Source organism: Pseudorasbora parva, chromosome 18 (genome assembly GCF_024679245.1).
Source record: "Pseudorasbora parva isolate DD20220531a chromosome 18, ASM2467924v1, whole genome shotgun sequence".
In the NCBI taxonomy this organism is placed as follows: Eukaryota; Metazoa; Chordata; class Actinopteri; order Cypriniformes; family Gobionidae; genus Pseudorasbora; species Pseudorasbora parva.
Genome location: NC_090189.1, coordinates 31,341,844 through 31,352,664, shown reverse-complemented (window position 1 = coordinate 31,352,664; position 10,821 = coordinate 31,341,844). Strand labels below are relative to the sequence as shown.

General features: G+C 41.6%; 1 protein-coding gene across 1 annotated transcript; it reads left to right on the top strand.

Moving 5' to 3' along the window:
* Nucleotides 1-483: 483 nt before the first annotated feature.
* On the top strand, nucleotides 484-10,760 carry zgc:56585 (uncharacterized protein LOC393297 homolog). Its single transcript, XM_067424558.1, has 8 exons — nucleotides 484-571; nucleotides 756-858; nucleotides 3,114-3,237; nucleotides 3,678-3,784; nucleotides 4,021-4,117; nucleotides 9,799-9,875; nucleotides 9,990-10,153; nucleotides 10,278-10,760. The coding sequence occupies exons 2-8, from the start codon at nucleotides 766-768 to the stop codon at nucleotides 10,426-10,428; spliced, it is 813 nt and encodes a 270-aa protein (XP_067280659.1). The 5' UTR covers nucleotides 484-571; nucleotides 756-765; the 3' UTR covers nucleotides 10,429-10,760.
* The last annotated feature ends 61 nt before the right edge of the window (nucleotides 10,761-10,821 follow it).

Below are 10,821 nucleotides of genomic sequence, written 5' to 3'. Positions count from 1 at the left end.
TTTGTTAAAAAGGCTTATACATCGGCCAAAACACGTTTTATTTTATTTATTTTTTAAATATGTTTTGCACATGTTTCTGTGATGGGTTAAGGGTTGGGTTGGGTTAAGGGGTAGAAAGGATAGTTAACCTAGTATAAAAAACTATGAAAGTCTATGCAATGTCCTCACACAAACGTGTGTATGTGTGCGATTGTAAATGTGTATAATGAAAGTTCTGTTAAATTGATTAATCTTCAGCCAGTTTAGATGTTGGAAAACTCTGCAAGAATATATTAGATCTGCGTGAATGCACTTTTAAACTAACATTTCTAATCATAAAGAGAGGTAAAGGCTACAAGATTTCAGTAAAAAACTGTAAATATCAAGATGTTTATAAGCTAATATTTTCTTTATCATTGTTCATTTGAACCTATGGTTGAACCTTCATTTGAACCTTCTTTCAGTTAGCCAATACCATCCAAAACAAATTCGTCTTGTGGTTAACTCCACCCATTCACCCATACCTCTTTTAATAAAATCATCAGTTAGTCACTATTTAGTCGCTATTGATAGACGCTGTCCGGACGCACAGGTAAACAATGCAAAAAAATTATATTTTTTTTCCTGGTTTCATGAGTCTAGAAAAAAGTGTAGCATCATCAGTGCTTTCATTGCAAACATCAAGGAACTAACGATCGCGTTTCATACAGAAGCGTTAATCCTGACGCCTCACTCATTTACCACATTCAGTTGAACGCGTTGTATTTCTTTCTCAGGTGTATTACGATGGATTTAAAGGATAAAGTTGCTGTTGTGACCGGAGCAGCTCAGGGATTGGGCAGAAGCTTTGTCGAAATACTCCTGAAAAATGGGTCAAAGGTAAAAAATACATTTTTTTTAAATGATGAAAAACTTTTTTCTTTTTCTTTATTAGTAGGCTATAAAACGAAATGACTACCCCAAAACAACCATCTTAAAAAAAATAAAAAAAAACAGTCCAAGCTGTCTGGTTTGAGTTCCGCGTAAAATAGTTCCTGCTAGCCGACTGTATACGTCAGAGATAACGTTAGGAAATGTAAAAACATACTGGACTTAAAATGAATATAGCCTAGGCTACATACATGGCAGAAAAAAAACGAACAACAGCCTCATTCTGGGGTAGTAGGCAAACTGCATGAAACGTGCGTTGAAGATGTGAGGCTATGACTGAAAATAAATAAAAATATAAATAGCCTTAATGTCCTTCGTAACGTTTGACCTTTTAAAAATCTCGTTGTTTTTGGAATATACATAAAAACAAATAGAGACCGGCAAATTCATTTCTGGAAGACAAAAATGCGGGACATTGCATGCAAACACATATTGCGCAAGCGTTTATTGTATGGTAATGTGTGATAAGATTGGCGTTAAATGGGATAAAGTTGAAAACGTTATGGTGACCTACTAAATTCTGGGCCGTGAACGGCGCTGTCAGTCTCCCTCCCAGTCATCAAAATGGATTGTTGTAGGCTTTGCGCCAGTTAATGAAAATTTGATGTTTATCTGCTTACTCCCATGGCATCCAAAAGGTGTGTTTGTTTTTTCAGTAGAATACAAATTAAGATGTTTAACTCCAACCGTTGCTTATAACGCATTATATGTGCAACGGTTGCAGTTAAAAATCTTAATTTGTGTTCTACTGAAGAAACAAAAACACATGTATATTGGAAGCCATGGAGTAAGCAGATAAACATCAAATTTTCATTTTTGGGTGAGCTATCCATTTAAGTTTTACAGTTGAGAGATAAGTCACACTACAACTTTCTTATAATATTTCTTCAGAATGTCCTGTTTTTAAAATTAAGGCCTACATATATCCTACTGGGGAGACCATTTTTTAATAATAATAAAAAATATATCCATTAAAATCTAAAACAATACATTTTAGAAATATAAAGCATTAGCTTTTATTTCATTTTATTAAATACAGTGATTATTAAATAAAGTGAATAACACTGATTATTTCTTCATCACTACACCTGTTAGTGGGTGGGATATATTAGGCAGCAAGTGAACATTTTGTCCTCAAAGTTGATGTGTTAGTGTAAAAATGGTCAAGTGTAAGGATTTGAGCGAGTTTGACAAGGGCCAAATTGTGATGGATACGACTGGGTCAGAGCATCTCCAAAACTGCAGCTCTTGTGGGGTGTTCCCGGTCTGCAGTGGTCAGTATCTATCAAAAGTGGTCCAAGGAAGGAACAGTGGTGAACCGGCGACAATGCATGTGTGGAGTGAAGGCTGGCCCATGTGGTCAGATCAAACAGACAAGATACTGTAGCTCATATTGCTCAAGAAGTTAATGCTGCTTCTGATAGAAAGGTGTCAGAATACACAGTACATTGCAGTGGTTGCATATTTGGCTGCATAGCCACAGACCACTCGGGGTGCCCATGCTGACTCCGCTGAAAGTGGCAACAGTGAATGGTTTGAAGAGCACAACACAACACGAGTTTAAGGTGTTGACATGGCCTCCAAATTCCCCAGATCTCAATCCAATCGAGCATCTGTGGGATGTGCTGAACAAGCAAAGTCTGATCCATGGAGGCCCTACCTTGCAACTTACAGGACTTAAATGATCTGCTGCTAACATCTTGGTGCCAAATACCACAGCACACCTTAAGGAGTCTAGTTGGAGTCCTGTTTTGGCAGCAAAAGGGGGACCAACACAATATTAGGAAGGTAGTCATGATGTTATGCCTGGTCGGTGTATATTAGTAGGCTAATATAAAGCCCCGGGTATACTTTTAGGCGCACACCCCGTCCGCGCGCAGCCCAAATTTCTATAATTCATATATGTGCTCCTGATGAATGTATAGAAATAACTTAGACATATAGAACTCCCGCTAAAAGTTTTGAAAACTCTGCCTACTTTGCTATGGCCAGCGAGGTGCATATCGGGTTGTATCTGAAGGGCTACGCTGAACCCCGCTGCAAGCGCACAATTAGTACACCCGGGGCTTAATATGGAGAAACCTCATGGAGAAAAAAAAGACATTAAAATGGATGAGGGATACAAAAGGCACCTACTTTACTATAGGCTACTATTCTGTGTTGTACTGTACTATAACAGCTAACACTGATTCATTTGATTACAGGTGGCTTTAATTGATGTGAATAAATCAGTGGGAAATGAACTGAAGACCAAACTTGATGAGGAGTATGGACGTGACAGAGCTGAATTTTATACTGCCGATGTCTCATCAGAGGAAGATTTTAAAGGTAAATGGACTGGACGGCATTTATATAGCACTTTCAACAGACCCACAATATGGCCAGTGAAGCACTTCATATCGCCTCACATTCACCCATTCATACACTGACGGCAGTGTCAGCGATGCAAGGCACCGTCCAGCTGGGGTTAGGTGTTTTGCTCATGGAAACCTCAACACTTGGTCAGGTGGAACCGGGAATGAAACCACCAACCTTCCGGTTTGTAGACCACCTACATGAACCACTGAGCCCCTGCCGCCCCAGTGGGTCTTTCAAAGGTCTTTCAAGACAAGAAGTTTTATCATCTAGAAATGATTACATGACCCTGTGACCGATATGACTATCGGTAATATGAGTTGTCAGTTACAGGGCAAACAACTTCACAGCAGATAATAGGAACAGTGAAAGAGAGTGTGGCTATTTTATGAATATCACATTTTTCTTTACAGGAATTTTGGAAAAAATTGTCGAAAAGTTTGGCCGCATAGACATTCTGTGCAACAATGCAGGGATCATAAATGAAAAACACTGGGAAAAGACTATTGCAATAAACCTGGTAGGAGTCTGTCTGTCTGTAATCTATCTATCTATCTATCTATCTATCTATCTATCTATCTATCTATCTATCTATCTATCTGTCTGTCTGTCTGTCTGTCTGTCTGTCTGTCTGTCTGTCTGTCTGTCTGTCTGTCTGTCGGTCGGTCGGTCGGTCGGTCGGTCGGTCGGTCGGTCGGTCGGTCGGTCTTACATTTCCTTCAGCTGATCATTTTGTTATTCATGTTGTCATTTCAGGGTGGAGTGGTCAGGGGCACTTATCTTGCCCTAGAACATATGAAGAAGGAAAATGGCGGTAATGGAGGAGTCATTGTCAACATTGCATCTATGGCAGGTTTGAAACTGTCTCTATAAATACATATAAATAATTAAGTTCCAAACAAAGGTTCAGGAGGAGCCTAATCATTCAGTCCTGTCAACCACCATTACAAGCGTATATAAGCAGCAGTCATTGTACCATCCCAGCGAAAATTCTTCTGGCATTTGGGCCCGTCCTGTCCTTGGAACCATGTCCAAACCCATTGAACTCTAGATCTCAGAAATAAACCCTATCTCTCACTGCCGTTGAACTCTAGATCTCAGACTAAACCCTATCTCTCACTGCCGTTGAACTCTAGATCTCAGAAATAAACCCTATCTCTCACTGCCGTTGAACTCTAGATCTCAGACTAAACCCTATCTCTCACTGCCGTTGAACTCTAGATCTCAGACTAAACCCTATCTCTCACTGTCGTTGAAATCTAGATCTCAGACTAAACCCTATCTCTCACTGCCGTTGAACTCCAGATCTCAGACTAAACCCTATCTCTCACTGCCGTTGAACTCCAGATCTCAGACTAAACCCTATCTCTCACTGCCGTTGAACTCCAGATCTCAGACTAAACCCTATCTCTCACTGCCGTTGAACTCCAGATCTCAGACTAAACCCTATCTCTCACTGTCAGTGAACTCTAGATCTCAGAAATAAACCCTATCTCTCACTGTCATTGAACTCCAGATCTCAGACTAAACCCTATCTCTCACTGCCGTTGAACTCCAGATCTCAGACTAAACCCTATCTCTCACTGCCGTTGAACTCCAGATCTCAAGACTAAACCCTATGTCTCACTGCCATTGAACTCCAGATCTCAGACTAAACCCTATCTCTCACTGTCATTGAACTCCAGATCTCAGACTAAACCCTATCTCTCACTGCCGTTGAACTTCAGATCTCAGAAATAAACCCTATCTCTCACTGCCATTGAACTCTAGATCTCAGACTAAACCCTATCTCTCACTGTCATTGAACTCTAGATCTCAGACTAAACCCTATCTCTCACTGCCGTTGAACTCCAGATCTCAGACTAAACCCTATCTCTCACTGCCGTTGAACTCCAGATCTCAGACTAAACCCTATCTCTCACTGCCGTTGAACTCCAGATCTCAAGACTAAACCCTATGTCTCACTGCCATTGAACTCCAGATCTCAGACTAAACCCTATCTCTCACTGCCGTTAAACTCCAGATCTCAGACTAAACCCTATCTCTCACTGCCGTTGAATTTCAGATCTCAGACTAAACCCTATCTCTCACTGCCATTGAACTTCAGATCTCAGACTAAACCCTATCTCTCACTGCCATTGAACTCCAGATCTCAGACTAAACCCATCTCTCACTGTCATTGAACTTCAGATCTCATACTAAACCCTATCTCTCACTGCCGTTGAACTCCAGATCTCAGACTAAACCCTATCTCTCACTGCTGTTGAACTCCAGATCTCAGACTAAACCCTATCTCTCACTGCCGTTGAACTCTAGATCTCAGACTAAACCCTATCTCTCACTGCCGTTGAACTCCAGATCTCAGACTAAACCCTATCTCTCACTGCCGTTGAACTCCAGATCTCAGACTAAACCCTATCTCTCACTGCCGTTGAACTCCAGATCTCAAGACTAAACCCTATGTCTCACTGCCATTGAACTCCAGATCTCAGACTAAACCCTATCTCTCACTGCCGTTGAACTTCAGATCTCAGACTAAACCCTATCTCTCACTGCCGTTGAACTTCAGATCTCAGACTAAACCCTATCTCTCACTGCCATTGAACTTCAGATCTCAGACTAAACCCTATCTCTCACTGCCGTTGAACTCCAGATCTCAGACTAAACCCTATCTCTCACTGCCGTTGAACTCCAGATCTCAGACTAAACCCTATCTCTCACTGCCGTTGAACTCCAGATCTCAGACTAAACCCTATCTCTCACTGCCATTGAACTTCAGATCTCAGACTAAACCCTATCTCTCACTGCCGTTGAACTCTAGATCTCAGACTAAACCCTATCTCTCACTGTCATTGAACTCTAGATCTCAGACTAAACCCTATCTCTCACTGCCGTTGAACTCCAGATCTCAGACTAAACCCTATCTCTCACTGCCGTTGAACTCCAGATCTCAGACTAAACCCTATCTCTCACTGCCGTTGAACTCCAGATCTCAAGACTAAACCCTATGTCTCACTGCCGTTGAACTCCAGATCTCAGACTGAACCCTATCTCTCACTGCCATTGAACTTCAGATCTCAGACTAAACCCATCTCTCACTGTCATTGAACTTCAGATCTCAGACTAAACCCTATCTCTCACTGCCGTTGAACTCCAGATCTCAGACTAAACCCTATCTCTCATTGCCGTTGAACTCCAGATCTCAGACTAAACCCTATCTCTCACTGCCATTGAACTTCAGATCTCAGACTAAACCCTATCTCTCACTGCCGTTGAACTCTAGATCTCAGACTAAACCCTATCTCTCACTGTCATTGAACTCCAGATCTCAGACTAAACCCTATCTCTCACTGCCGTTGAACTCCAGATCTCAGACTAAACCCTATCTCTCACTGCCGTTGAACTCCAGATCTCAAGACTAAACCCTATGTCTCACTGCCGTTGAACTCCAGATCTCAGACTGAACCCTATCTCTCACTGCCATTGAACTTCAGATCTCAGACTAAACCCTATCTCTCACTGCCGTTGAACTCCAGATCTCAGACTAAACCCTATCTCTCACTGCCGTTGAACTCCAGATCTCAGAAATAAACCCTATCTCTCACTGCCGTTGAACTCCAGATCTCAGACTAAACCCTTTCTCACTGCCATTGAACTCTAGATCTCAGACTAAACCCTATCTCTCACTGCCGTTGAACTCCAGATCTCAGACTAAACCCTATCTCTCACTGCCGTTGAACTCCAGATCTCAGAAATAAACCCTATCTCTCACTGCCGTTGAACTCCAGATCTCAGACTAAACCCTATCTCACTGCCATTGAACTCTAGATCTCAGACTAAACCCTATCTCTCACTGCCGTTGAACTCCAGATCTCAGACTAAACCCTATCTCTCACTGCCGTTGAACTTCAGATCTCAGACTAAACCCTATCTCTCACTGCCATTGAACTTCAGATCTCAGACTAAACCCTATCTCTCACTGCCATTGAACTCCAGATCTCAGACTATACCCATCTCTCACTGTCATTGAACTTCAGATCTCAGACTAAACCCTATCTCTCACTGCCGTTGAACTCCAGATCTCAGACTAAACCCTATCTCTCACTGCCGTTGAACTCCAGATCTCAGACTAAACCCTATCTCTCACTGCCATTGAACTTCAGATCTCAGACTAAACCCTATCTCTCACTGCCGTTGAACTCTAGATCTCAGACTAAACCCTATCTCTCACTGTCATTGAACTCTAGATCTCAGACTAAACCCTATCTCTCACTGCAGTTGATTTCCAGATCTCAGACTAAACCCTATCTCTCACTGCCGTTGAACTCCAGATCTCAAGACTAAACCCTATGTCTCACTGCCATTGAACTCCAGATCTCAGACTAAACCCTATCTCTCACTGCAGTTGAACTTCAGATCTCAGACTAAACCCTATCTCTCACTGCCGTTGAACTCCAGATCTCAAGACTAAACCCTGTCTCACTGCCATTGAACTCCAGATCTCAGACTAAACCCTATCTCTCACTGCCATTGAACTCCAGATCTCAGACTAAACCCATCTCTCACTGTCATTGAACTTCAGATCTCAGACTAAACCCTATCTCTCACTGTCATTGAAGTCTAGATCTCAGACTAAACCCTATCTCTCACTGCCGTTGAACTCCAGATCTCAGACTAAACCCTATCTCTCACTGCCGTTGAACTCCAGATCTCAGACTAAACCCTATCTCTCACTGCCGTTGAACTCCAGATCTCAAGACTAAACCCTATGTCTCACTGCCATTGAACTCCAGATCTCAGACTAAACCTTATCTCTCACTGCCGTTGAACTCCAGATCTCAGACTAAACCCTATCTCTCACTGCCGTTGAACTCCACATCTCAGACTAAACCCATCTCTCACTGTCATTGAACTTCAGATCTCAGACTAAACCCTATCTCTCACTGCCGTTGAACTCCAGATCTCAGACTAAACCCTATCTCTCACTGCCGTTGAACTCCAGATCTCAGACTAAACCCTATCTCTCACTGCCGTTGAACTCCAGATCTCAGACTAAACCCATCTCTCACTGTCATTGAACTTCAGATCTCAGACTAAACCCTATCTCTCACTGCCGTTGAACTCCAGATCTCAGACTAAACCATCTCTCACTGTCATTGAACTTCAGATCTCAGACTAAACCCTATCTCTCACTGCCGTTGAACTCCAGATCTCAGACTAAACCCTATCTCTCACTGCCGTTGAACTCCAGATCTCAGACTAAACCCATCTCTCACTGTCATTGAACTTCAGATCTCAGACTAAACCCTATCTCTCACTGCCGTTGAACTCCAGATCTCAGACTAAACCATCTCTCACTGTCATTGAACTTCAGATCTCAGACTAAACCCTATCTCTCACTGCCGTTGAACTCCAGATCTCAGACTAAACCCTATCTCTCACTGCCGTTGAACTCCAGATCTCAGACTAAACCCTATCTCTCACTGATCTCTCTCACTCTCTCGCACAGCAGTGATTTTTCCCTCCGCTCTCAAAGGAGACCTCTAGTTTGTTAGCCGACCTGCCTTAAGGCTGGTTTATAGTTCTGCGTTGGACCTACGTCGTTTCCTCTACGCCGCAAGTTACGTATTGGTTTTCATTTATACTTCTGCATTGTTGTCCGCATCAATGTGCAATTACACATGCAGACCGCTAGTGGTCAGTTTCCACAGGCATGCTGATGATAACATTTAAGCCATAAGATAACATTTAAGATAACATTTAAGGCCCTGTCCCAAATGGCAACCTAAACCCTCACGGCCTTCCTCTGAGTCCGCACTTTCACGACGTAATGCCACTTTGACTGCCGTAAAGGACAGCAAGCCATGTTTGTTTATTATTAACTATTAAGACTGGATGGGCAGGTAAACTTGTCGACTAAAAATTATAAGATAGAAAGTGTTGTAATGAATTTATTCATAGGACTATAAACACGTTATGTGAAGTTAAATGAATAGTTCTAAAAAATGACAATTATGTCATAATTAACTCATTTGAACAACTGATGTTCATTCACGATGACGTTCAAAGTCGCTCTCCAAAACCTTTACCCTCTCAGTTCGTCTTTGGTGGAATGAGCTGCAGCACAAACCTTCACTTCAACTGCTGAGAACACATCTTTCACAAGAAGCAGCTAAAACACACCTCTTCCTTTGGCACTTTACCACTTTTCACCCTTAAACCGAAGCACTTACACACACACTTCTTCTCTCTAGATTGCTTCATAATCTTGTTTTATAAGTCTGGCATTGTATATTACAAATAGTGTTGGCTATCTGACAAATTGCTTTTGATCTTCTTTTGTATGTCACTTTATTTAAAAGCTTAAATGTAAAATTACCTCATGTTATTTTAACACGTATGACATTTTCTTCTGTTGAACGTTTCCACTATTTTTGTCCATACAATGCAAGTCATTGGGGTCCAATGTTGTTTTAGACCCAATGGGCCTCAAAAATACACTGCCTTGACTGAATCTTTGCATATTGTCTGCAGGTCTGGGGCCTTTGCCAGTGGCGCCCATCTACACAGCAGCTAAACATGGCGTGGTGGGATTTAGCCGTGCCATGGCAGTATGTATTTTGTCTTCAGTTTGGGTGGTGAAAAATAATGCATAAATCATTCAAGTCTTTTTGTGGAAGAAAAAAAGTCTTTGAGGCTTTTCTTTAATTGCATGTGCCAAATAGGCCGTTTCCAAGATGGTTGACTACGGGGTGAGAATCAACGTCATCTGTCCGTGGTTTGTGAAGACCAGTCTTCTGTCCTTCTTGAATTCAGAAGAGCATACCGGAACTTTCTTTCCATTGAAAAGTTTTACGGAGAAGATGATAGAGACCTACGGCTGTCTGGAGTGAGTTTACATGTATCCTTCCTCCCAGGAGGGATGCATAAAGCAAGACTATGCATTTAACATCTTAATTTACATCTGTATACATGACAGGTATTGTAGTCATGTGATTGTAATTTCATTACAGGGTTGATACTGTTGCCAAGGCCTTCCTTCTTCTGGTGAAAGATGAAAGCAAGAATGGAGAAGCTCTGATGATTGGGCCTGAAGGTGCAGCTTTTGTTACCTTTCCTCAAATGGGCAAAGACTTTCCATGTACTCCAGTCAGCCTAGAATAGCCAATCAGCTTCATCCTCTGACACTGGCGTGCAGACTGAATGCAGCCCCTGCATAAATGGGTTGACTTTAATTTGGGATTTAATATTTTGCCAGATTTTGTATACTTTAATCTGGTTTGCCAATCAAGCAATGAATCATTCTTTGGTACTTCTTTTTGATTGTTACAACCACGAATTTCATAATTTCCTGTGGTATATATTTGCTTTTTATGGCAGCCTACATTTAAACTGGCACAAATTATCATCTATCACACTTTTTTAATATACCTCAAGCACAAAATATGGCGTTATCTATAAAAATGTGTTCAATAAATAAGATACTTCTTATATGATGTTTGTGTTGAAAGTTGGTTTTCCTTGGTCATTGTTTTTTCTCAGGTTAAAGTTCAGTCA